This window comes from Cercospora kikuchii (assembly GCF_019650295.1).
Source record: "Cercospora kikuchii DNA, contig_00001, whole genome shotgun sequence".
Lineage (NCBI taxonomy): Eukaryota > Fungi > Ascomycota > Dothideomycetes > Mycosphaerellales > Mycosphaerellaceae > Cercospora > Cercospora kikuchii.
The window spans coordinates 4,867,153-4,892,309 of NW_025408582.1; the positions used below are offsets into that span (position 1 = coordinate 4,867,153).

Below are 25,157 nucleotides of genomic sequence, written 5' to 3' on the forward strand. Positions count from 1 at the left end.
AGGTGAGCCACTTGCAGTGCCTGTCTATAGTTTAGTGCGCTCTCCTACGTGCCAAGGTACCCAGTGGATTTGGCAATCTTTCTTGAACCTTACCACTATGTCTCTACGCAGCTTCCGCCTTTGGCCGCTTCCGTCAATGAACTGGCAGCACACAGCATCGGAAAGGCACGGCTACATGAGGTTCATGTACGGGTCGGTCGGACGTGATACTTGTGGGGTTCTCGGTCCGGGGGATACATTCTTGCCATCGGCAAGCCGGATGTGAATAGAGACGTATTATTGCTTATCCTACTTTGTGACCATCAAGTCATGTGTACGTCTGATCTGCTGCCCCGTTAGTCATTAATGGCGTAGCATTTGTATCGTGTTCCCGCCCGCAGAGCGCCACTCGCACCAAGTCCAATTTCGCCCACGGCCGTGTCATCCTCTGGTTGCTCTGAGCTATCACCAACCCAGCCAGGAACCTCATCGAGTATCCGTATTATGTGAGTGTTATTCGCCAGCTGTAGTGGTAGATGCTCCGAGATAGCAGCACCTAGCTGCATCATGGTGAACGCATCAAGGCGACTGGTCCAATGCGGATTCCAATTGCCGTACATCGCCATGGCAAGCAGAGACACCAGGTATATGCTTAAGAGCACAGAGATAAAAGTCATGCCTGCTGTCGAAATGTGTGGAATCTGGAGTGGAGCTCCGGGGTCGTAGTTGACAGTCAATGTAGCACGTTGTCCAGACTTCAACCAGCGCTCGTTTGCCAAGAAAGCAGCCGCCTCCCATGCGTTGTCCAGTTTTGCCTCGTATGTGGGACCACGATCGTCTTTACCGGTTCGAGGACCAATGTACATTTGCACGTAGTCCCATATGCTCCCGTGTAAGTAGCTGGAATACATGTTGTTGTTGGACACGCATCCGACCAAGTAGTCATAGTCAGACGGGGTAGAGGAGGAGTAGAAGTCATCTCTGATGGAGGCCAGAAGGCCTGCGAATGGGACTCTCTCGGTGCATGAAGGAGCTCGGGACGCAACGTTCGGATTCACATAGAACTCGGGATGTTGTGCCCGGTCTGCAATCCAGGAGCCTGTACCGAATAGAGCTATGGCGATCGTGAGCAGAGGCCCTTTGTTCTTCACGTCAAACAAAACGAATGAATTGTCATCTACCACGAAGGTCCCGTTCGATCCTTGAACTTCGTCTCTTCGGAATAGAGTATTGTTTTTGTCACTCGAACAGTCAGCTTGCGACTTTTGCCATTTGCAGAGTTTACTCACTAGATTCCCTCGCCTTTCAAGTCGCTTTGGAGGACACAGTCACGACCACAGTGAAGTTCGGGGCCAGTGTCTAGAAGGGGACCTGGTAGCCTGCCATTCATGAGATTTGGCAGTTCAAAGTATCCAGTAGTCGTATTGACGGTTATTTTAAAGTGGCCGCTCCACTGATCCACCGACCACGCCTTTCTGAACCGATCTGGACTGAAAGCAGTAAGATTGAGGTATAGCTTTTCGGAAATGGTTTGTTTGTTTCGTGTCCTGTTCCACAATGATTTACTCTGGTCGGAGGGCATACAGGCCACTAGGCTCCAAGAGTGGTTGGCTAGGATGCCATTGACGTAGCCAGGTCCCCATGTAGAAGAATAGTTGGCAAAGAATGAACTGCCTGAATGCTCACATTGAGCCGGAAAGTCTGCCGCAGGGATCCGTTCTCTTGAGATCGAAGAGTTGATGCGAGGAATAAATTGTCGCACGAGACCAGTGCTGAAACCTGCGGGCAACTGAGCAATGAAGGGATCATGGAGTTGCGACATGTTGGCAAGGGAGACTTGGCCAAATGCACATGCCGTGTTGTTGTTTCCGACGCTGCCGGTGCAATTCAATGCCCCATCAGCAGTACACAGCCTGGTTTGGGGATCCGTGCTTGTTGTAGACGTCAGAGCGGACCGTAACTCAGCGGGGGCAAGTTGGCTGTGAAATGATGCTTCATCAAAAACATCGATGAGATCGGTAATCTTCCCAAGAGAGGCAAGGCTGGTTGGAGTTTGCACAGTCTTTGAAGTCAAAAAGATGGACTGTAGTGGCGAGAGCGAGGCCCCTGTCGCAAGACCTTAGCACGAAGTAAAGACCGTATACTGTTCAAGCTTACCCAAGGCGATGAGCAGAATCGCGAAGTATAGCAGACTCGAGCCATAGGAACTTAGTCTGCCGCGTAAGAGGTGCAGATAAATCTCAAAATCGGCCCATCCTTTGTCAGCGAGAACGATCGTCTTGCGCAACGATAATCTATGATTCCGATGCTCTCGTTGCATGAATGTTACAGCGGCAGTAGAGCAGACCGCAGACGTTAGAGGTACAGTGGAAACAGCAACGATCGCCTGAACGACTCGTGCAACCTGTAAAATCCGCTCATTGAACGTGTAGATAGAGTGAGTTGGGTAGCGATAGCCGTACACGTCGCCATCTCTAAGGTACAACCCTGTGGACTGTCAGTGGCTACGCGATAGCTGAGGATGACAGACCTACCATAATGAGACGCGTTGAGAGGTTTGCGAACGAGGGTGCAGTTGATCGTCCAGGCGAAGATTGACAGGATGGCGTATGCGACTGTCAACCATAATGTAAGTGGGAACCGCTGGAGCTTGCGGGCGTCCTCTGTACGATCTTTCCTATCGCCTTCTCGAATAGACAAGGCATCGGATGTGCTTCGAATCGATTCAGTTGCCATGTGTTTCGACGAAAGACGTGCTTCTTTCTGGCTATCAGGTACACCTTGCTGGCTAGTAGTTGGCGAAATGCAATCGTGCTCAGCGCCTTGCGGCATCAGGGGTGAGGACTCCATAGCTCAACATTGCAATACTGGTGAGCGTTTATAGAATATATCTTTAGCTCGTCTTTGGATCAAGTAGAGTGGCGAAGTGAACACGGTCAACAACACAAGGTACGCGTGCGTGTATAGAGCAGCTTCACCTGCCTTCCTTGTTTGTCACTGATCTGCTGTGCAGCGCATCGCCCCCGAGGCTTAGCGATAGCGTTCGAGGACAATCTAAACTTGCTTTAGTTCGAGGACATTGCTGGAGTTCTGAACCTTTTGAGCCGCCTGAAAGTCTGAGCAGTCTTTCGGATACCTCGTGAAGAGACCAAAGAGATGTCTGACCATGACTGTGTCACATTGGATGGTTTAGAGGTGTGGATATGGAATGTTGCGGAGAAACGCCAAGAGGTTGCTCAGGGCGAAGTTGCAAGAGCAGCTCGGTGCCGAACCGAGAAGGCGCATGCAGGATCCTTCCTGCTTGAGCCTCGCAATCTTTGCCATTTGCGGTAGTGTAGATCTTCCTGAGGCACAATCTCTGGGTCTTGGCGCAGGAAGGGACGAGTTCAGTAACAAGGCGGGCTGTGGAGGTGGGTGTGCGTAGGATGGGCAAGTGGATGAAGTGAAGAGACGGCTTGGCGGGGTGCCAAGACGCTTGAACTTTCTTCCGGGTCGCGGTGATGGCCATCAACTTTGAGCTTGACCTTAACATGCACACTCAGCAGGCGCGTTGCAAGCATGGGCAACGATGGCGGCAGCATTCCGACGCGTCGCGAACTCGTGAAAGAAGCGGCAAAGGATAAGACCACTGCGCAGGTCAAAGAGGCACAGCACGAACAGCAGGAGTATCACTGGTCCACGGATCCAATATCCCGCGAACCTCTTGCGCAGCCCGTTGTGTCGGACTCCTCGGGAAAGCTGTACAACAAATCAACGATACTGGAGTATCTTGTCGAGGGAGCGCGGAAGGAAGACGCGGACGTCATTACGCAAGGCGCGATCAAGTCGCTGAAAGACATTGTAGAAGTCAAGTTTGAGGTGGACACGGACGCCACGAATGATGGCGTGAGGAAGGAAGTCTGGAAGTGTCCAGTGACTGGCGATAAGTTGGGCCCAGGGTCGAAAGCCGCCTATCTGGTTCCCTGTGGACATGCCTTTTCGGGCAGCGCGATCAAGGAAGTCTCGGGCGAGAAGTGCTTGACCTGCGAGACCGAGTACGCGAGTAATGATATCATCCCAATTCTGCCCACTGCTGCAACAGATATTGCAAGGTTAGCGCTGAGGGTGAAGACGTTGCAAGAGAAGGGCCTGGCACATTCTCTAAAGAAGGCGAGCGGAGGGAAGAAGAGGAAGAAAGGAAAGGATGAGACCGAGAACGGGGACGGCAATGCGGAAGGCAAAGGAGAAAAGAAGTCCAAAGACGAAATGAACGGCAGCAATGGGATCAACAACTCATCTGCCGCTTCAATCGCCGCAAAGGTCGTGAGGGAGCAGGAGCAGGCGAAGAAACGGAAGATGGAAAACGACAATGTGAAGAGTTTGTTCTCGACGAAGGAACAAAATAACAGAAATGGGAAGAACGCCGACTTTATGACGAGAGGCTTCTCCGTGCCATCGCAGAGCAAGAGATGACGCAGCGTATGCTCGAGCACCAAAAATGAGAGATTCGTCTCCGCACAATATGGAATTCAGAAGGACCCCATTACTTCGCTCCATGCTAAGCGCTTTAACGCAGTCAGAAGGTCTTGCCGCATCGAGACATCTTTGCTGATGCCCGAAACGATACCACCATACCGTCGAATGCCAATGCAGAACATCTTCCGGCTGGCAGCGGCATCTGAGTCAAGCATGCATCAATACTTCCAGTATGATCCTGCTCCCGGGCCCAGCGAGACCCTCCACTCACCGCATATCTCAATGCCGCCTCTACGCCGCCTTGCGCCTACAGCCTGAACTCAATCTCCTCGCTTTCGATCTCGAACCCACGACCGCCCAGCTGAAGCCTCGCGAACAAGTCTGTCAGATTGTCGTTCCCACCCCCCGCCCCCCCCCGTACTGCAGAGAGTGGTCGTACCAGGAAGTCAGGTGATCCTCTGACATGGCCATAAGCAATGCCTCACCGACTGTCCATCCCTCTTTTCTGAAAGGAAGAGACACCAACGCACATCCTATTATCACCTCAAGAGCTTTCCAGTGAAGGCAAATTGTCATCTTCTGAGCGGGTTCAACCGTAATGTGCATATCGTCTAGGATGGCGCTCCGTTGCCCGTTGAGGTACATTTCGATAGCTTCCTTCATAGCGGGACCTCTTGGCTTGAAATGCCGCCATCCTGGTGCGGTGGGCCTGAATAGCGAATTGGGCATTTCATCGGTGCGCCCGACTTCGCCAGAGGTAGACACGGTACGGAAAAGCTTCGGTCTGAGTGCAATCGAGCTTTCGACCACTCTTTTCCAGTGCGGGCAGACTCGAGTTGCGTTCATGATATCGAGTGGTCTGAGGTGTATAAAGATATTTTCAAGCAGCTCCACCGTAGATATGACGGCTTGGATGGCGGCATTCGTTCTGGCGAGCTTGGCTTGTTTGAGCTTGAAAGCGTTGTAGTCGGCTTCGGATAGGCGCGAAAGATCGACGACCGAAGCATTCGAGTCCGTATCGCTCGAGTCATCGCCCTGGTTGCTCAGCCGTGTCGCCCTTTGCATGTCCGCACGCTGGAACACGCGTTTCTCCCACTTGGGCTGCCACAACAGATCAGCATCGAGGACCTCGAGTCCACTGTCTCATACAATGGATCGCACTGCATTGCAACTGACCGGAACGTACCTTTGCTGTGCCATTACGGCCGCCTCCAGTGTATTTGCGCTTCATGTTTGCGAGGTCGAGCGATGGACAGACATTGAGCTACACAGGACAAGCAAAAGAAAGTAGAGCTGGTGAAGGGAGACGCAGCTGACATGTCCCTAGCATTCACCAGAGTGGGTCAGGAAGCACGTGCTGGCACACCCATCATTCACCACATATGCTAGTACCGTTGCTTAACATTCCACTCGCGCTCAAAGAATTCGACCGAATACGTTCAACAGTAACAAGTTGACATTGTCTTAAGATGTCACCACTCGAAGCCGAGGTCTCTATCTTCGACAATGCCGACGCCAAATCTCGTGCTGTGGTATGTCAAGAATTCTAGTCTCGAAGGCGCCTTCGAGCTAACAACTCACAGACCGACAGTGTGACCGAGGAACAGGATCAGCAAGATGTCGCACTTGCAGCTGGAACACCTGCTCAAGACGCGGCTTTCGATACAGCAGAACTCATGGAGAATGTGCTCGTCTATCTCGATGTCTGCGATATCGTCAAAGCGCAGCGCATTTGCAAATTCTTCCGCAATGTGATCGCTTCGTCCGGTAGGTTCTTCCAATCGAGTCAGCGTACTGGAAACGTTAGCTAACATGGTGTTAGTTGCAATTCAAGAGAAGCTACTTGTTCGACTCCGCCATAAAGGCCAGATCTGGCGAGTGCAGGAGCATGGCTTTCCAGGTCCACATCTCGTAGGTCCGCATCTCCTGACACTCGTCTCGGAGGAATACGATTTGCCGAAAGGCATCAGGGGGTACACGGAAGACGACGAGAATCGTTGGATGCCCAACGCAGTCAACGCCCTATTGGTCCAACCCAACCGCCCCGAACACATTCTCGGCATCTTGCTCACTAGTGCCGAAGTGCACGCCGGGCCGAAGCTGCTGAAGGGATTGCAACAGATTCTAGCTGGAGTTGACGCCCCACTGCTCGAAAAGATGCATTTCACGGACGGACCAACGCCAGGTGTGACAGTCGATATCGAGTGGGCCTTCCGCGAACGATCTGAGTACAACTGCCGGACGTGGATCACAGCGCCATACAGACGTGAGGGATGGACGATCGGGCACATTTTGCAAGCTGTTACGCGGAACCCTTTCGCTACTGCATTCTTCTGCACTCATATCTTCACGTCTAGCAGAGATGGAGTCGAAGTCTCAAAGGATGTCAGGTATGGACTATTCGGAGATCTGAAGAGAGAGATCTTGAGGCGTTCGGGGCCAGAAGCTCACGTCCAGGCGAAGGAGGTCTCCTTTGGCCTTTCGCGAATCATGCTGCCGTGGGAAGAGCTGAGGGACGGTCTTGTGTTGCAAATCATCGATGATGAGTAGACGAGAGGACCATGCTTGTATGCTTTCAGTTGCGCTTTTCAAGCCTTAGCAGCAACGAGGGCGCAGAGAGCTCTCCAGTCAGGCAAGCAGCTGCCGTATACCGAATCGAGCTGTTTCGACAGGACCACCGAAGCGCGAAGTACAAGATACACAAATAGATGCGGACATATTAGCTGCGGATGAGTGCAACGCAAACTACGTAACTTATTAGCAAATTTGGCCTTCACGATTTCGTACCTTTCTTTTTCGTTGTTCCAATACTCTTGTTCTCCTGACCAACCTTAGACTTTCGCTAGAGCCTGCAAACCATATGCTTCAAGGATATGGGCAGAACCCGACATCTAATGAAACCTCACGTCGCGGAGGATCTTCCCTCTTCCTCCCACATGTTCGAAATTCTACCTTAACCACTGGTCAGCGGATGTCCTCTTCAAGACTCCTGCAGCATGGGTGGCCGCAAGCGTAGAAACCAGACTGATGACGGCGACCTTGGCTACCAGCCAAAGAACAAGAAGGCAAGACCGGACACCTCTCAGCAACACGCGACATCAACGCGTATCACGCGTCTCATGGTGACCGATGCAGCACGACAAGCTGTATTCAACACTGCCGAGCTCCTCGATCTGATCTTCACCTACCTGTCCCCGTCCCAGATCCTACAAGCACAAATTGTCAGCCAGCAATTCAGAGACGTTGTCAAGACCTCCAAACAACTCCAAGAAGTCCTATATTTGCGAATCCCAGATGTACCTCCTCAAATTTGGGTAACGCGAATGATCGGTCCTTATCATCGATTCCAGCTGCCCGAATTACACATAGGTCAGCCCTCAATCCTACCACTCACAGTCGTCGAACTCAACAAAGCGCTCGTCAAAGAAGCCCATAACCACAAGCATCACGAATATCATGCCGGGTGCGTTTTGGGTAGAGGAGGAGAAACGGTCAATGTCCGGACATATCTGCTCGATTCACTGAATCGATACCTGCAAGGCGAACCTCAATCCTGGGAAACTATGCACATTTGCAGTCCGAAGGCTACCCTTGTTGAAGTAGCCTTCAAGATTGCCATTCCTGGCAAAGTCCAGATCTCTTCGGATGTAGAGATTGATGACGATTCAGGGTTGACGCTTGGTAAAATCTTGCAGAAGGCGATCAAGGGGCGGGATTTCGACGAGAGGACCGACTACAGAAGAATTACGGATTTGACAAAGCCGGAGACCCGCGATACGAAGCTTGGTCGGGAATCTGTCGAGCACGCTGTTCGAAGACTGGAGAAGATGTATGGTCGGAAGGCAGTTCTTCTTGAAGTACCAAAATTGCTGCTGCGCTCGATGGTGGTGCCATCCGAGGAGCAGCGTCAGGTCGTGAACCAAGAGGCAAGAAATCCCAATGCTGCTGCTAAGCGTGGATGCTGGAGGTGGCCATATTTCCAGTGATAGTGTGTAATAAATCGAAGTGTTTGAGGGCGTGCGCTTCTGTACAGTCATGCTGGAATCAACCTCACTTCGGCTTAGGCTTGCGAATGACCACGTTGCCGCTGTCCTGCAACTGCCAGCCCACGCCACTTTTCACGAGCTCCTCCCATACCTTGTCGCCACTACGCTCGACAAAGGCACGATCGGCGTTCAGGTATCCTCTGCCCAAGCACTTCAAGGCGTGCAAGCGCATGCGTTCAACCGCGTACTCCATAATAGCTCGCTGATACCCATCGACGGCTCTCTTCGTCCTCCAGTATCTTACCCAATCGTCGTGTACAAGCGCATGGATGATAGTGGCGATCCTTCGATCTCGATTCTTGAATCTGAGTCGTGCTGCGAATGCTTCCAGTAACTCATCCTGACGACATGCCAAGTCGAGGATGTGGTATCCAGAAAACTCTTGCATTTCTGGCAGAGAAAGAGGAGTGTGTCTGTGTATTGTGCCCAGCAGATACTGTAGAGCAGGGAGGTAAGACTCCCACGACTTGGTCAGAATACTAGCGTGGATGATGAACATGTATGCACGCTGAGCGAAGTGGTCTGTTCGACGCGAGCCGAGAATACCCTCTCGAAGCCGGCGCATGGCGAGGAGTATGTTCGGCAAGTCGTTGGGACGAGCTGTGTCTGACGGCCGCTGTGTGAGTGGCGGCCTTTTATTGCTGGTCCCATTGCCAGTGTTGGCCAATGGATTGTTTTCCCGCACGGACAAGGATGCGAAGGCAGCCTCAAGCCCGTCACCGCCGCCAGATAATGCACAGAACTTCATGTAGCGCTCGACAATCTTGGCATAGTAGCTTTCTTGTGCCTTGTAGTCGTGCAATCTCCATGACTTGTCAGCATTCGGAGTCTAGTGCCTTCAAGTCATGGGTAAGCACCTCATTTCTCCCTTAGAGGGAAGTCCATACACGTCCAACGGGTCGGTAGGTCCGCCGTGCTTGAGCCGATTCCATGCTCCAGACGCGCCTCGTCTGGGAGGCGGTCGTGCGTAGTTGGACATGCGGCTGTTGGCGTACCTGATCGCGGCGGGATCCAGATTGTGTTGAGCTGCAAATCTACAAGCGGCTGATACGGCCGTGTAGAGATTCCAATGAGCGGGACAAATGGTGGATCACCGTCCTCACTGCAGACGCATTCTTGTCAGTGAAGAGAGGAAGGGAAGTCGGAGCTCGTCGTTCTCGCTTTCGTCACTGCCAAGACTCGTCCCTCTCACTTTCCATCTCAACATGACACTTTCACGTGTCAACTAACTCGGCAGGCGCATACAATAGATATAGATGGGTCTCGCTCCATTGTCACTAAATTGGACTCACTCTTGACTCCCCCGTTGTTCTGCTTCGACTCCAAGACAAGATGCCTCCAAAATCCTCACCCAAAACAGCGGACCCCTCATCCTCCAAAGACCAACCCACTCTCCTCCAAAAGACAGAACAAAAACTCTCCAAAACCCTCGCCTGGGCCCAAATCGAACCCTGGCAACAAGACAACCACTACATAACCTCCCACTACCGCCCCGCCTCAAACTCCTACTCCAAATCCTTCCACAGCATCCTCTCCCTCCACAACGAAACAATAAACATCTGGACCCACCTCCTCGGCTCCCTCTTCGCAATCCTCTCCAGCACCTTCCTCTACCACTCTCTCAAACCACGATTCCAACAAGCCACTCACCAAGATGTCCTCGTCTTCGCCTGTTTCTTCCTCGGAGCAACAGTTTGCCTAGGCATGAGTGCCACATTCCATACGATTTCCAACCATTCAGCTCCAGTACAAAAATTCGGGAATCGATTGGATTATATGGGAATAATTTTTCTGATTTGGGGGAGTTTCATTCCGAGTATTTATTATGGGTTTGCGAGGGAGGAGGCGTTGAGGAGGGTTTATTGGTCGATGGTGAGTAGCGGAAGCCCGAAACATCAATGTTTGATTTTCTTGCTGATCATCCTGGCATTAGATTACGACGATAGGAGCAGGAACCTTCATTGTGATCATGCATCCCAAATTCCGAAGTTCGGAGTGGAGGCCGTTTCGAGCGGCCATGTTTATTATGATGGGTCTTTCTGCCATCGTGCCTGTTTTGCATGGCTTGAAACTTTATGGACTTGAGCAGATGCAGAGGCAGATTGGTTTGAGCTGGCTTGTTCTACAGGGCGTGCTGTACATCACTGGTGCTGTGATATATGCTGTAAGTCGCTCCCACTGCCCTGTCCTAGCTACAGTCACTGATGCGATATACAGGCCCGGGTACCCGAGCGATGGAAGCCAGGGCAATTCGATTTGTTTGGCAGCTCGCACCAGATCTTCCACGTACTGGTGTTGCTAGCGGCAGCAGCGCACTTGACAGGATTGCTGAAAGCTTTCGATTACGAACACAGATTTCGACTGGATGCTCTTCTCGGAGCAAAAGTTTGAAACGCTAAACGCTATATGCTATGCTAAACGCTTGCAAATTACTCTGTGTCGATTTGTCCCCCTCCATCTCCACCATCTAGCTGCACACCTTCAGCGGCCATGATAAAGTTCTGGAACCCGTCTTCTGTGCCTTCGGGCGACAAAGCCCAGAGACCATCGTTGTTCCTGGTGTTGACGTTATTGCCACCGATGTTGCACCTCAAAGGACATTGGCCGTCGGCAGTGACTTCGATCTTGCAAGAAGGAAAGACTCCTCCTTCCACGACATCGTTGGCGACGATTTGATAACCCGAAGCATCATCGCCAACACCAGCAAGACGGTACCCCTCGGCTACTCCGTCCTCATTGGCCATATTCGCGACTCGCAATTCATCCTCCCCAGTGATGGTGAAGACTGTTGGAGCATACTCGTCATCTTCCGGATTCCAGTCGTACTGCACGTGGTAGAAGATCTCTTCTGCATCAGCTGGCCATTCAGCGATTGCCATGTCCTGGTCGACGATGTAGAAAGCACTGGGTGTTGCTGCAAGGCTGTAGGCTACAACCGATGCTGTCCTCATTGTCTCAGTCACGCTTGACCAGCTGACCATGCTCCGAGTCCGTGTGAGTATTGTTGTACGGGTGGTTCTCGCAACAAAGGCGGCAGGAGTGACTGTCGTTGTAGGGGTGACCTATCGCACGTCAGCATTCGATCATCACTTTGGAGGAGAAAGAGGCACTTACACTAATAGTATTCCAAATGGTCCTGGAAACCGAGATGGTCGATACAGTCGTTGCCGTCACAGACACAGTCGAGCTCGGAATGACGCATCTGCATGCTGAAGTCGTCTGTGCTGCATTGTTGGCAACAAGACAGGCTGGTTTGTTCGGGGCCGCTTGACGAGGGACGGCCGCGACCGCGGTCGCAGTTGTAGTCGTACGAGTTGTTGAGCTCGTTGTGGTGGTTCTGGCAGTAGTTGTAGTTGTTGAGCTGTCAACTCCAGGACAGCCATAGCAAGCCAAATCGTACCCGGTGTACTGCGAACTTGCGTCGGGTGTGAAGCCGATCTCGTTAAGCACGTAGGCATAAAGTTGACATCCGCCACCTGGCTGCCAAAGGAAAGATTTACAGCCAGGTCGATCTGAAGCTCCACCGGTCCCAGTTGCTTCCCAATCACGACATACAGAGCCGCATCCCGCAGGATCAACAAGTGTATTGCGATCGGAATAACTGCCTTGCCATGCACGATTGGCGGTGAAGAGAATGGCTGTTCCAGCAACGCCACAAGAACTGCCGGATGAGCAGCTTGCCCCCCTTGCAGTTGTAGTTGTCGTGCTTGCAGTTGTCGTTGTGCGTGACGACGAGCTCAATGTTGTGCTTGAAGTTGTGACCGCGCGTGTCGTTGAGGTCGTTGTGGAAACTGCAATTGTCGTTGTGCGAGTGGTCGAGCTCGTCGTCGTAGTTCTAGCCGTAGTTGATGTTGTTGTAGTGGAGCCGCCTGCTCTAGCACAATCGTAGCAGCCCAGATCGTTGCCACTGTAGAAGGAATTTGCGTCCGATCTAAAGCCACTACCACTGGTGCCGACTACGTTCAGCTGACACATTCGGCCTTGAGCCCAGTAGAACGATTTGCAACCAGCTTGTCCTGACTCTCCGACGAGCCTTTGGTCTTCCCAAGTGCGACATCGCAATGCGCATGCCTCGATGGAGGTAAGGGTTTGGCCGTCATTCACATCGCCCTGCCACACTCCGCTGGTACTGCCGACAAAAGCTCCTGTCACGCCGCAAGTAAGACCTGATTGCGGCAGATCAGACCTTAAGCGACAGCTTGTTGCCTGAGCTAGAGGTGCTGCTGTTGAGCTTGATGTTGTCGAAGCTACGGCTGTCGTTGTGCGAGTCGTCGAGCTTGCTGAAGTCGTTGTGCGAGTCGACGAGCTCGTTGTAGTGGATGATGTTGTGGTCGAAGTAGTAGTCGATGTCTCGGTATCCTGCTGCGTCTGAGATGGAACGTATACTGGGCAACCCGCTATAGCTTCAGTGACGAGATCCGTGATGGTTGTCGAGAATGTAGTAGTTGAACTAGCAGTACTCGTTACTGTGGTCATTCGAGTTGCTACGTTCGTAGAAGTAGTGGTAGGAGTCGGAGCGGTAACAGTAACAGTCCTCGGAGTGACGGTCGTTGTTCGCAGAATGGTGCTGCCAAACATGTCAGCTCTGTATCGACCAGAGATCTTGAGTAACTCACCTATAAGTAGTGGTCCTGCTGGTGGAAGTCCTGACAACAGTAGTTCCGTATCCGAGTGCCGCGCAGAAATTACTGGCAGATGCCAACAAAGTCCTTGTACACCTAGCGGTGTGGCTCGCAGAACATGATGATGATTGAGCCGGATCGAGCTGACGGGCTTGGAGTTCAGCTACTGGGTTCGCAAGAGCCGCTCCCGCGAGCAGAGATAAAGAGAGTATCCGCATAGTAATCAGCGGGATCGAAATCGTCGCAGAGGGTCACAAAAGAATGGAACAGAATGCGTGAACTTCTTATGAAGCCTCACAATCGGTCTGGCCATGGCGCATTCGGCGGCGACCCCGGTGGTGCGATGAACGTTGGCGGTCTAGCGTGGCTCACCTTTCCCAGAACCACCACGTGTGGAGGACTATGCAGCGAGCGCATGGCGTCCATACCTGTGGCTGAAAGCCACGAACGCCTGGACCCTCGGAGGAGTTGGTCAACAAGTTGCATGTCTGATGCTAGGCTGGCAAAATGGCTATCGAGATCAAAATTGATTGCAGGCTCATCCAGCGTGTATCTGATCTCATCTCCCACAAGGATTGCGAGGTCCTTGGAGGAGGACAAATACTGGTCTGGAGAATTGTATCGTGTCGCGTGGCCGCCACGTGCTTCCATCGCTGTGGTAGTATCTGTATAGCGTTGTTCCATGCAAGCCATGTTGAAGACTAGAAGTCGGCAGAGCCGTCTCAAGCCAATGGGAGAGAGGCGTTCAGTTCAGACTTCGTCTAAAAGCAGCCAAAAGAGCCTGTGCGCCATCCGAAATAGGAAATCTCAGCTGATGCTTCGGTCGCTCGCGAACGCAGTTGCAGTCTTTTGCTACAGACACGATGGACGTGTAAACATTATGTCGGGATGGTGTGCGAACTACAGCTCCGTGCACAACTGAACACAGTATATCGCACACTTTCCTATGGACTTGTCAAAGTTGTTTGCCAAAAGAGTCGGTCATCGTTCGAGCGTTGCGGTGGTATAGGGTTCGCCTAGTGAGGTCGGAGTGGTCGAGATGTCTTGGCAGTCAGCGCCGCCATATGGTAGTGTGTCCACATGCATGTAGCGAATTTTCGAACTGCCACGCGTGACCTGCAATTGTTAGCATATACGAGAGGCTGCACGCTAGAAGCTGTAGATGCTCGTTGCTCTCCCGGAGGATGGCGTGTGATGCCGACGAGACCAGCAGCGAGACAGCACAGCTTGTGGGTGACCTTCACGCAGCAATCCGAGACAGTGGTTATCGACAGAGCTCGCAGCCGCACTGCGCTTCAAATATGCAACAAGAGTGGTTAGATTCTGCAAAAAGTCAAACCAGAAGCCTGCTACCAAAAGGCGGGTCGAGGACCTGCTGCTTGGAGGCAGAGAGAGATCCGAGGCAAGAGATGAGCTGACACAGAGTCGGTATAGTCTGCGAGCCCAGCCGTCGATGGCAACGGTCGTCGTGGTGGAGCTGTGAAGATTGCACTCTGCTGTGGTGAGTCGCTGGGAGACGCAGGCAAATGATGTGAGGTGCACAGCATTTGCAGAAAGCGGCCCGCCACTATCTCTGTGTCTGTGTGCGTCTGCTCCTGATCGTCTGCAGGTGGAACATGGTCGGATGAGCTGCATGTCTGCAGTCCTGCATCGCATCTGACCCAAACACGCGGCCAGGCTCGCGTGCGTCTTCTCAACCGGACTGCACCTTGCGACTGTCCTCGCCGATTGCTCTCATCGACCGTTCGCCGTCCTGGGTCGAGTGATAGATGGCGTGGCCTGAGCGTGACTTGCTGGTTGAACGGGCGAAAGTGCGCGAATAGGCGCTCGTGCAATTTAGACGATGATCCCGAGTGATTGAGCGTGTGTGACGGCAGGATTGGTGCAGGGCTTCGGGAGCAGGCTGCCGATGTAGATCATGCACGCCATCGTCGGACCCGCCGCGCAGCATTTTTCCATGCAAGTGTTGAGCAGGCGGGCTTGCAGGTCGATGGACGAGTGCAGGTGGGCGTCGAACTGCGCAAGACGGGCATGATGGAGGAGAGCCGCGCGAGAGGCTTCCCTTCTCGCCGTACCACTCGCCGCGCTGTGTACTGGCAGATGTTGGATGGAAGCAAAACCCAAGCCTCGCGCTCTGATGCAATGCCTGTGCTATTTTCGGCGCTCGGTCCCTCTTTTCGACACTGCTGCTCGTCTTCCCTGCCACTTGGAACCGGCCATGGTTCCGACGATGTTTCACACCCGCCTGCCTCTCCCCTACCGCACGCGCTGCTCAACCTCCCTCATTCGCCCTCACCTCATCGATTTGCTCGCGCATCCGAAGCAGACGACGTCGCACAGGGCTGGTCCGCTGTGCTTCTCCCAGCGACTCCACGCACAACACCATCACGACTGCCCAGCGCCGACTTGTCTCCAACGGCTGCGACAGCATCCCAGCAGCGCGGCTCACAAGCGCGAGGGCTGCTAGCCACGAGACACACTGAGCACTGCTCTGCTTCAGCTTCACGCCGACGACACTCCGTCCGGCCACTCTGTAGCTCTATCGGAGCTCTGCCACTCGCTTGATACTGTACAAGATGGATTCGTAGCGTACTACACACTCTCTTCCGCAACGAATACCGCTCGACCTCACGGCGCCATCTCCGAGCGGCCACGACATTTGGGAGTCGAGCATGGCTTTGGCCGCAGCAGATCGTGTCAATTTCAGCAGACCAAACCCTGATGTCGGACAGCATGGTGCGACAGGTCGTGAAAGAGGCAATGGGCGGCCACGCGGTGCGTCCTTGACAGGCAGGAATGTGAACACGGGGAATGTGACACCGGATTTGAACAATGCGCCAGCGCTGCCGCGAGCAGCCTCATACACCTATCTGCCAGATACCAAAACTGGCGAGTACACCAGCCATGCCGTCCTCGAAATCAAAGGCGTGCCAAAAGAGTATCTCGCAGCCGAGTCCGACAACGACACAGTCGACATTTCTCCTTCAGAAGCCTCTCCACCAGAGGACAATTCAGGCTGGAACACGCCAGAAGAAAGCGGGCGGCACCCGACTCTCCCGCGTGCAAACGACATCGCAGCGCAGCTACGAAAGAGCACGGGAGAAAGGGAGCCATGCGATACGCCAAGCGTCCGCAGTAGTATATCGACTATACACTCAGCTGCTCGCGAGTCGAGGGCGAGTGTAGAATCCACGAAGACCGCATCCACTACCGCGACCACTCCCTCGTCCAGTCAACGTCCATCCTTCAACAAATCCTTCTCTCGCCGTTTCTCTGGAAAATCGTGGTATCCCTCCTCATCTTCCACGCCTTCGTCCCGATCTCCTTCACCGACAAAAGTGGACAGCATTGTTGAGCAGCCCATTGCTGAAGCGGCAAAGGAAGAGACTAGCGACGTCACGCCACGGGTGGCAGATAGCGGACGGAGAAAGTCATTCCAGCTCCGGAAGAGAACGTCAAAATCAAAAAAGGATAGCAGAGCGAAAAAGGAGAGGCAAGACTCGCTGAGTTCAGGTGATGAGAAGAGCGAGACGAAGTCTGGAGAGACAGTGGCGAGGAAAGGCACGCTTCTGCGAAAGAAGGCTGCGCGTACATCGGGGTTGACGCAAGCGACCAATGATGGCCTTCAGCAAGAAAACTTGCCCCCTTCACTGGCAAAAGTTCCAGCTGTGCCACAACTACCAAAGTCGTTCTCGACAGACCGATTGCCCAGCACCTTCACGGCGTCCATGAAGGGTGAACGACCATCGCCTTTACCGAAAACAGTATCCTCTGAAAAACATCACATGAGTCCCTTGTCGAGCAATAAGAAGAAAGATGAGCTATGGACACAGTTCCGGGCCCTCGACGCAGACTTTTCCAAGTTTGAGTCCAAATCGAGCGCCCTCAAGGCGAATGTTGTTCGCAATACTCTGATTCCCTTTCTGCGAACATACTCTTGCCATCCTTCCAACAAAACGCTACGTCCAGAAGATCTCGATCGCCGCGCGAGCATCTTCAACAAATGGTGGACCGGCCTGCTCGAAATGCTTGCCGGCAAGAACAACCAGTCAATCTCTGGGACTGACAGGCCTGTCGTTCTCGATGGCATCTCTGGCATCATGGAGAGACCAGAGTGGAGGCTGGCCCCTTCGCCATTCTGTCCACTCAATGAACGCGTCAAGGCCTCAATGGGCAACGGTAGCCGCTCCAATACTTCGCTAACGTCCAGCTCGTCAGACTTCCTGGCCGATTCGGTACATCACAACGTTCGCAACAACTTCATTGCGAACCTGACTTCGCAGATGGCTTTCGTTGTCGACAAGATGTCACTGCGGAACGCTTCTGCGAGCCTGGTCACGTTCTGTGGCAAAGCCTGCGCATACGCATTCGTCTTCGTCCCTGGCATGGCTGATGTTCTAGTGCGGCTTTGGGAACTGCCCATCGACGATGTGCGCCGCGTGCTACAGGAGAATGGCATCAGCAAATTCGACCACGTTCCAGAGCACGTTTCTGCGACGATTGTGCCCAACTTCCCTCCTGCCCTGCAACAGCTGGGCTTTGACTCGCTCGCGAAGTTTTCGAGGAAGATGCGCACACCTCCGCCGCTGCCGGTCGGCACAGCACACATACAGTGGTGGGGCCACTGGGTCGAACGCTGGAGCGGACGTGAAAGTGACCTTTTCTACGTCTTCACCAAGCACTACCACATTCTTGCCGTCGACTTTTTGCCTTCAAGTACTACCAAGCTGGAACGGATTTGCGCCCCTTGCATGGTCCCAGTCCATGCGCAAATCTTAGCCAACCTCGAGTTGACCATTCATCGCGATGCAAATCACGCGCAACAAGATCTCAACGCCGCACCCACGCCAACGTTTGATGACGTTCTTGGAGACCCCGATATCCACGCTTCATCTTTACCTGTACCACCAACTAATGCTGTAAGACTAATGGCCGAGAACCGGCTTATAATGCTAATCCGAGATTTTCTTTCCGAGCGGACTGCGGACCACCCGCTTGCGAGAGAGCTATTCGCGCAGTCATTCAATGATCTGTTGCAAGCAGCGGCCCGCGGAACGTCCATGTTCGATCACTCTGCTTGTTATACCATGCTAGACTTCCTCGAGGAAGCTCTCGTGCTCTTGGTGCGCTACGACAGCCTTCGATCCTCCTCCGACTCCCTGGTCAACTCCAAATTCTGGCAGGCTGTGTTCAAGAAGATGATTGAAAGCGAGAATACGATGACTGAGATTCGCCTGTATGCTTTCCTCTTCACCATTTGGAATGTCCTCATTGGCCATCCGGACCGCAAGCGAGACCTTTGCATGGATCTCCTGCTGGACCCGGATGTTTTCGAGAGCAGGTTCAATCACTGGTGTCCAATGGTGCGAGCATATTACATGCGTCTACTTTGCTGGCGTCTTGGCCGTTACGACGAAGAAGAGTCATTGGAGCTCGATATCCTCGAAACGCTGCAGCAACGCCTCACGCATACTTGGTCGCACTACACGTACCTACGGGACAAGGCCGAACAGGAAAACAGCTTGCGCCCGGAATCCTATCCTTGCCACCCCGCCCCAGGTCGAAGGCTGCTCATCATGCGTACCGACAATATCATCAGTCCCGCAGGGTCTCTGATCACTTTCGACGGGCTTATCAAGGATGCCAACATAAAGATGGCCAAGCGTACGGCAGCTGCACCGGGAATGCTCGAAAATCTCGACTTGAGGCCTGACTCCTCTTCGTCGAACATGGATTCTGACCAGGAATCCAATGGCAAGGGTTTCATGGGTACTTTGAAGAAGATGATCGGAGGCGGTGCGAAGAAGAATGCTTCAAAATCCAAGTCAGTGACGCCTGCATTGCGAGACTCGCCTCACCACGCTAGTCCTGAGCGCACCGGAACTGATGCCCCGTCTGCTGTGGACAGTACAGGATCTAGTCCAAAAGCATGCGCAGAGAAGCCGAAGCATCGAAGTTTGAGCTTCAAGTTCTCGCTGGAATTCCATCCGAGTAACAAGCCTCTCCCGCCGATGCGCTTATTTCCTCCGAGGCTTCCTGGTCCAGCACATCGGCTACTTCAGGAGCGCTCAGATGTGGTTTCGCAAGTGGGTCTTCCTGTAAAGCCTCGTGGTGCGAGTGTTGCGAGGGCAAAGTATGCTGGTAGGGCGTTGGCAGAGTGGACTATCGTCGTGGGAGAATATGGTAGCTTCTTTGATAGAAGATTGAAGGAGGGCGTACCCGAGCGCAAATGGGTAGAGACTCCCACATTGGGTGTCGAAGTTTTCAAGAGGCCGTCATGATTAGAGGTGAGGGCGCTGATGATCATTGAGAGTTTGCAAGCATTGTGAGCGTACTAGTTGCATTGAATGCCGGTGGCATGGCGCTGGGGATTTCTTTTCGAAACGACGCGCTGAAGAGGACTGCGTGTCTATATCGTTCTCTGGCGCATGTGTGCACAAAATCTAGCATATATGAACATATCGGTGCCTGAGCAACTGGAAGTCTAGGCGCATCTTGGCAGTAGTGTCGCGGACAACATTATTTCATTTCACCTCGGCTGACATTGTGCAGCTTGCAAATCACACTTGTATACCTTATGCATAGCCTGCAGAACGGCAATGATTCCGAGTCAAGAGAAAAGAGCATTTCACAGTTTGGCCGGACAGCTTCACACAGCCAAGTCCACATATGTCATTGCCAATGCTGCTCGCCCGCCACCTCGGAGGAGCTCTGTCCTACAAGATGCAACACACGTTGCACAGAGTTCAGTTGCACAGCGAGCGGCACAGCCAAGCACACTCGAGTATCTGATCTCGGCTTAGTGTCTACGCGTCTCGACTTCTTGGTTTGACAGCCCCGCGGGTCGACTTTTGCCGCGAGAAAGAGGAAGGCGTGCTGGTGGTGGTTTCTAATCGTCTGCTCTGCCGTGGGGAAAAGATCGCCACTACAGACATGGAATGCTTGGCTTGGTCTTTGACGGCGTTAAGAGTGTGACCGGCTGCACTTTCTTCGTTCCGTTGCACTTCACTTCACTTCACGATTTGTGAAATTGGTTGATTGAAAAGATCCCTGTTCGAATTGATATCTATCTAACGCCTGGAAGGACGTCTTAACAGGATGAAGACATCCCTCGCCTCCCGCACAGCGGCATTCGCCACCTTGTGCGCATCACTGGCATCTGCGCAGCAACAAGAATGTAGCAGTACCATCTCCGCATCAGGATATCCTGCACCTTCGCTTGCGAGTGGCTGGAGAGCTCACATTATTGCCAATGATCTGGAGAAGCCGAGGTCTTTGAAGCGCGATAACAATGGGCATTTGCTTGTTGCGGACCAGGGCGTTGGAATTACGAGATTGACGCTTGAGGGCGAGGCGCCCTGCTTGACTGTTGCGGATAGGCAGCAGATTATTGCGAATACTTCGGTAAGTTGTCGAATACTATGGTTAATATAATGTGACATTCTAATGTTTGCAGCTCAACCACGGCCTCGAACTCTCACCATCGAACGATATCCTGTATGCTTCTAGCCAGGAAGCCGTCTACGCATGGGATTACAATCTAGAGACTGGTACTGTTTCTGGCGAGGCACGTAGGGTTATCAACCTTGGTGGAGATGGATCGCACGCTACCAGGACGCTTCTGCTGCCGCCTCTCAACCCAGATTACTTGCTCGTTTCCTGGGGTATGTTGAAACTTTACTCTGCCTCTGTAGAGCAAATCACCAGAGCCGCTGGACGAAGAGTACTGTTAGCTGACTTATAATGATCCAGGATCGAATGGGAATGTTGACCCATCAGCGCGTGAGCCAACGTCGGGATACAGCACTGTTCGAGCTTTCAACATCAGTGACACTAGCCGTGTATACGAGTATGCCACAGACGGAGTTTCCATCGGGTGGGGGCTAAGGAACTCGGTTGGACTGGGACAGAATCCAATTACGGGAGGAATCTTCAGCAATGAGAACAGTGTTGATCAATTGGAGAGAGATGGGGAGCGAATTGTGGAGGACAACCCTGCTGAGGAGTTGGTACGGTCTTCTACCTTTTCCCCGGCTTTTGATGAGGCCAGTACTAACCAACCTTCTCTCTTTAGAACTTCCACGGCTACCTCAATGGCACCGAGACACCCAACTTGGGAGGATACTATGGTTACCCAGATTGTTACCCTGCTTGGGACCCTTCTGTTGTGCCCAACTACGATGGACTCCAGACTGGACAGCAATTCGCGGCGAACTTCAACGACTCTGTCAACGATGACTGGTGTCGCGAGAACAGCATTCCTCCTGTTTTGAGCTTTACTGCCCAGTAAGTGCAACTCCGTCCCCCAAAACTGACTTCTTTTTTTTAACGGAGACTTGCAGCATGGCACCAATGGACCTCGCCTTCAACACCGAAGCTTCTACTTGTTATATCACTTTCAGAGGATCTTGGAACCGCGAAAACCCAGCTGGTTACAAACTTGCCGCCATCCCCTTCAACACCGAGACCGGCCTCCCAAGTGCACCCCCGAATAGCACAGAAGGCTACGTCCAGATAATGGCGAACGAAGATGAGGGGGCATGTCCCGATGGCTGTTTTCGTCCAGTGGGTTTGGAATGGAACGCTGATGGTACTCAACTCTTCATGACTGCGGATGCTTCCGGCGAGATCTACATCGTATACCGAGAGGATGGTTCACCAGTGAACGACTTCACTGTTGCGGCGACGGAGACAGGCAATGGCAATGGTACCTCTGGATCCGGTGGATCTGAAGGTGGCTCTGGAGGTTCTTCTTCGACGCCAGAGCCTGAGAATGCGGCTTCGAGTCTAGTTGGCTCGCGACTGTTCGCCTCCGCTATGGTGGGTTTGGTTGGAGCACTGGTCTTGTAGATGGGTTCTGAAACACATGTAAACAGAGACGAGAAGCGAGCAGTAGAGCGCATAGCTCTTACTCGTGATTCAGTCATGAGGACAAGCCGATGACCTCTATCTGTAAACAGTATCAGGGTACCGACTATGCAAGGTATCGTACATCACTACTTTCTTACCTAACTGTCAACTTCCTATTGCCTTCAAAAGGCTTGTGATATGCTCGCCAGCACCATATTTGCATCGAGACGCCGAGGAGGCCTTCTGCCATTGGAGAGCAGAACAGAAGCGCCTCTGCTTGGCACCTCGAGTGCACTATAGGTTCTCGTATCTCTACTTTGTGCAGCATAGCCAAGGCGCTCTGTCTCCAGAAGCGATGCGAGCACAGGCTCAAGGTCGAAACGAGAGACTACAAAGTGATCATGTTTCGAGCGTCCCCTTTTCTGTGTCTCGCACAGGTCGTCGTAACGGCGTCGCACCTGTTTTCGAGGCTGAAAGGCAGAGACTTCTTGCCTTTTTGGAGGGATGGCTGATGTTTCGCGATTGCTTCGAATAGGGGTAGCCCGCTCTCAGGCAATTCCACTCAGCACGCTCCTCGTCGTGGCTCATAACGTGAGCTCAGAAGCCGCTATGTCTGCGGAGAAAGCAGTGCGAGCACGCTCAGCAACGTAGGGCGGTTCTCTGAGGGACAGCTGGACGAATGCTTCTCCATATTCAAGAACGGACGACTCGACGAAGCCATCGCACAAGCACGCCGCTACCTCCTGGAGCTGCGCCTTGGTGATGTGCACTGCGCCGGCTTCCACTTGATCATGGCCTTCTCGGACGACCAGTATCTGTACGTAGTCGTTCCGTATAACGTGTCGCGCGACTAATCATTCCTGCACAGTGACCACGCTCAGCGAGCTCACGCCATCTACGAATCCCTTTCACAACGCGATGGCCGTGGCGCGTTGGTGGAGTTGCCCAAAGGTCTACTCGATGCTGCTCTTTCCGACCTAGAGCGCGTCAGAACGCCCACTGATGATGTCGGCCGGCTATGGACGAAGAGGTACCGCGCGAAATCGATGTCGGAATCGATGACGGCCAAATCTTGAACGACCTTAAGACTAAAGGGGCGACCTTCGATTCCACTTCAGAGCCAAAAGCCAATCAAGACGCCATGCACGACGCTCCAGTCATGATCAACATGCATGCAGTGGATCTGGAGCTTGTCGGCTCGTTCGAGGATGACGACGCTCCTGGCCTGCGGCTTACAGACATGAAACGCGAAGCTTGAGAGAGCGACATCTTAGCCAGAGTGCTGACGTTGACCTCCCACATTCCGCCGGCGTGGAAGACCAGGGTCCAGAAGTCATCGCCAGGAAGCACACCTTTCCCTAGATTCATGAGCACGTGGAAGCTTTCGAAGCTTGGGACTTTCAGAATCGTGTCGCAGGAGCCTGTTGGAGATTCAAATACCTTCTGTAGTAGCAATAGCGAAGATCAACTCTCTCCGAAAATGTATGGGACTTCCCGCCCCTTAGCCGGACGAAGAAGCGCAATGGCGCTGTAGTAAGTTGTCCGAGACATGAGGATAAAAGACATACCTCCTGTCGATGACCAAAAACGATGGCTATAGAATATACCCTTCTCCAAGGAAATGCTGGCTTCGAAGCTCCTATAGCTAGCTACGGCTGGGAAGTCACAGCAAGAATATACCCGAGATTCGATGTTGGAGCCTCCGCCGGGGCGATGTCACCCTCCCCAGCTTCTGGAGTCAGATGACTACATTTGCCACCTTCATCTGATATCGTATCCTGGGGTCACAGCCAGATCGCGGCCAGGTGTCAGTCTTGTAATCTGGTAGTGAGTGCTCGTCCTTCGGTGGAAAAGCGGTGTCTCTGCTGGCCAGTCAAGTTCAGAAAATTGCCACATCTCGTGCCATGAAATGACATGATAAGACATTTGCTCGTGCTTGCTGCATTCGAGTAGCGTTCTCGATGAGCAGGTCATGGTCCGCCTCCTCGCCAATACTCGGATCAGCCTTGACATTCGTGTTGGTCCTAAACAATCTCGTAATCGATCGTGCTCCTTGTCAAGTTGGTCTTCATTCGCTTTCGTACTGCTCATGTTTGACATGGCTCTGCATGACACCACGCTGGGACAGCATTGGCCAGCGGTATCGACTTCTGTACATTTTGAAGGTATCTTACAAGTCTCCTTTTTAACAGCGCTGTCGACTTTCAAATGCCTTCAGAAAGCTTGTTTGATGCATCGCATCCACCTTGAGAGCGGAGAAAAAGTGTAGTGTCCGCCTCCCTTGCTCTCCTCCACACCATGCTGTGCTCTTTCTTTTTCGCTAATGCAAAAAGTGACCCCTAGTATCCTGAAAACGCCGCGCTATGCCCTCAAAATCTCATACATGGGGTATATCCTTCCCTCTTGTTTTGTCCTTGATTCGCCCGTCGCATCAGCTGCTACTCGCGGGCGGATCTGAAGGCGGCTTCTCTGCACTTTGCGCTCTCAGCCTCTGCGCCTACAATCATAGATGTCCTGTCAGCTTGCGCACCTCAACGTACCATGTTTCTTCCTCTACTCAATCTCGATATAATTTCGGCCTCCAACCTCTCCGCAGCTCTTCCTCTTGCTCAGCTGCCGCTTGGGCTTCACGTACCTCCAGCTCTAACCGCTCTCTTGCTCGGAGCACTTTACTCTGTAGATAAAAGGAGCCGCCCTTTTTAGGGTCGTTTGAGTCGAATAATCGTTTGAAGTTATCGTGGACTTTACTGAGGTCGGCTTGGCCTTGTTTGGGAGGAGGGACGTTGAGGATTCGGCAGGCTTCGTCGAGGGTTAGGCCCGCGGAGGAGAGGGTGTTGGAGGCTGTTGCGCCGCCTTGCATCGATTGTTGGTATTTCTGGACGTTCGTTAGGGCAGTGTTCCATTTCGAGATGAAGGCGATCATACTTGTGATGCTGAGGCTTGCTTATAACTGGTTTCCGTTAGTATGGTAGTCTTCGATAACTCAAGCATGGTTCGAGGACTTACGCCTCCGCGAATGCTCTTCCGAAGACTCTGGCGCCGGTGACCTGTTACTATCAGCATAGACTCGTCAGTAGCAGGCGGTGATACTCACGAGCACCTGCGTTACTATACGATGCGCCATAACGGGAAAAGAACGACAGCGGCGATGCGAAGATGTCAACGAGACTTTCTTGCCCTCGAGATCTCCAAAGATCTCGCTCGG

General features: G+C 52.8%; 12 protein-coding genes across 12 annotated transcripts; 7 read left to right on the plus strand and 5 right to left on the minus strand.

Moving 5' to 3' along the window:
• Nucleotides 1–335: 335 nt before the first annotated feature.
• CKM354_000190100 (uncharacterized protein) lies at nucleotides 336–2,829 on the minus strand (the record flags this gene model as incomplete). The annotated part of the gene is made up of 4 exons (XM_044797036.1): nucleotides 336–1,221; nucleotides 1,269–2,085; nucleotides 2,137–2,466; nucleotides 2,514–2,829. 4 exons carry the CDS (start codon nucleotides 2,827–2,829, stop codon nucleotides 336–338), a joined length of 2,349 nt encoding a protein of 782 aa, XP_044652971.1.
• Nucleotides 2,830–3,537: 708 nt separating this feature from the next.
• On the plus strand, nucleotides 3,538–4,431 carry CKM354_000190200 (uncharacterized protein; the record flags this gene model as incomplete). The annotated part of the gene is made up of 1 exon (XM_044797037.1): nucleotides 3,538–4,431. The coding sequence occupies one exon, from the start codon at nucleotides 3,538–3,540 to the stop codon at nucleotides 4,429–4,431; it is 894 nt and encodes a 297-aa protein (XP_044652972.1).
• A 387-nt stretch (nucleotides 4,432–4,818) lies between these two features.
• Nucleotides 4,819–5,665, minus strand: CKM354_000190300 (uncharacterized protein; the record flags this gene model as incomplete). The annotated part of the gene is made up of 2 exons (XM_044797038.1): nucleotides 4,819–5,535; nucleotides 5,621–5,665. The coding sequence occupies 2 exons, from the start codon at nucleotides 5,663–5,665 to the stop codon at nucleotides 4,819–4,821; spliced, it is 762 nt and encodes a 253-aa protein (XP_044652973.1).
• Nucleotides 5,666–5,903: 238 nt separating this feature from the next.
• On the plus strand, nucleotides 5,904–6,984 carry CKM354_000190400 (uncharacterized protein; the record flags this gene model as incomplete). Its single annotated transcript, XM_044797039.1, has 3 exons — nucleotides 5,904–5,966; nucleotides 6,018–6,201; nucleotides 6,257–6,984. The coding sequence occupies 3 exons, from the start codon at nucleotides 5,904–5,906 to the stop codon at nucleotides 6,982–6,984; spliced, it is 975 nt and encodes a 324-aa protein (XP_044652974.1).
• Nucleotides 6,985–7,430: 446 nt separating this feature from the next.
• CKM354_000190500 (uncharacterized protein) lies at nucleotides 7,431–8,420 on the plus strand (the record flags this gene model as incomplete). The annotated part of the gene is made up of 1 exon (XM_044797040.1): nucleotides 7,431–8,420. One exon carries the CDS (start codon nucleotides 7,431–7,433, stop codon nucleotides 8,418–8,420), a length of 990 nt encoding a protein of 329 aa, XP_044652975.1.
• Nucleotides 8,421–8,484: 64 nt separating this feature from the next.
• Nucleotides 8,485–9,459, minus strand: CKM354_000190600 (uncharacterized protein; the record flags this gene model as incomplete). The annotated part of the gene is made up of 2 exons (XM_044797041.1): nucleotides 8,485–9,283; nucleotides 9,338–9,459. The coding sequence occupies 2 exons, from the start codon at nucleotides 9,457–9,459 to the stop codon at nucleotides 8,485–8,487; spliced, it is 921 nt and encodes a 306-aa protein (XP_044652976.1).
• A 353-nt stretch (nucleotides 9,460–9,812) lies between these two features.
• Nucleotides 9,813–10,871, plus strand: CKM354_000190700 (uncharacterized protein; the record flags this gene model as incomplete). Its single annotated transcript, XM_044797042.1, has 3 exons — nucleotides 9,813–10,352; nucleotides 10,414–10,644; nucleotides 10,698–10,871. 3 exons carry the CDS (start codon nucleotides 9,813–9,815, stop codon nucleotides 10,869–10,871), a joined length of 945 nt encoding a protein of 314 aa, XP_044652977.1.
• A 38-nt stretch (nucleotides 10,872–10,909) lies between these two features.
• CKM354_000190800 (uncharacterized protein) lies at nucleotides 10,910–13,320 on the minus strand (the record flags this gene model as incomplete). Its single annotated transcript, XM_044797043.1, has 5 exons — nucleotides 10,910–11,542; nucleotides 11,595–12,590; nucleotides 12,667–12,848; nucleotides 12,941–13,047; nucleotides 13,097–13,320. 5 exons carry the CDS (start codon nucleotides 13,318–13,320, stop codon nucleotides 10,910–10,912), a joined length of 2,142 nt encoding a protein of 713 aa, XP_044652978.1.
• A 2,454-nt stretch (nucleotides 13,321–15,774) lies between these two features.
• On the plus strand, nucleotides 15,775–19,383 carry CKM354_000190900 (uncharacterized protein; the record flags this gene model as incomplete). Its single annotated transcript, XM_044797044.1, has 1 exon — nucleotides 15,775–19,383. One exon carries the CDS (start codon nucleotides 15,775–15,777, stop codon nucleotides 19,381–19,383), a length of 3,609 nt encoding a protein of 1,202 aa, XP_044652979.1.
• An 817-nt stretch (nucleotides 19,384–20,200) lies between these two features.
• On the plus strand, nucleotides 20,201–21,952 carry CKM354_000191000 (uncharacterized protein; the record flags this gene model as incomplete). Its single annotated transcript, XM_044797045.1, has 5 exons — nucleotides 20,201–20,506; nucleotides 20,559–20,766; nucleotides 20,855–21,111; nucleotides 21,177–21,388; nucleotides 21,445–21,952. The coding sequence occupies 5 exons, from the start codon at nucleotides 20,201–20,203 to the stop codon at nucleotides 21,950–21,952; spliced, it is 1,491 nt and encodes a 496-aa protein (XP_044652980.1).
• A 1,018-nt stretch (nucleotides 21,953–22,970) lies between these two features.
• Nucleotides 22,971–23,210, plus strand: CKM354_000191100 (uncharacterized protein; the record flags this gene model as incomplete). The annotated part of the gene is made up of 1 exon (XM_044797046.1): nucleotides 22,971–23,210. One exon carries the CDS (start codon nucleotides 22,971–22,973, stop codon nucleotides 23,208–23,210), a length of 240 nt encoding a protein of 79 aa, XP_044652981.1.
• Nucleotides 23,211–24,509: 1,299 nt separating this feature from the next.
• Nucleotides 24,510–25,076, minus strand: CKM354_000191200 (import motor complex subunit PAM16; the record flags this gene model as incomplete). Its single annotated transcript, XM_044797047.1, has 4 exons — nucleotides 24,510–24,827; nucleotides 24,878–24,902; nucleotides 24,959–24,999; nucleotides 25,047–25,076. 4 exons carry the CDS (start codon nucleotides 25,074–25,076, stop codon nucleotides 24,510–24,512), a joined length of 414 nt encoding a protein of 137 aa, XP_044652982.1.
• Nucleotides 25,077–25,157: the final 81 nt, after the last annotated feature.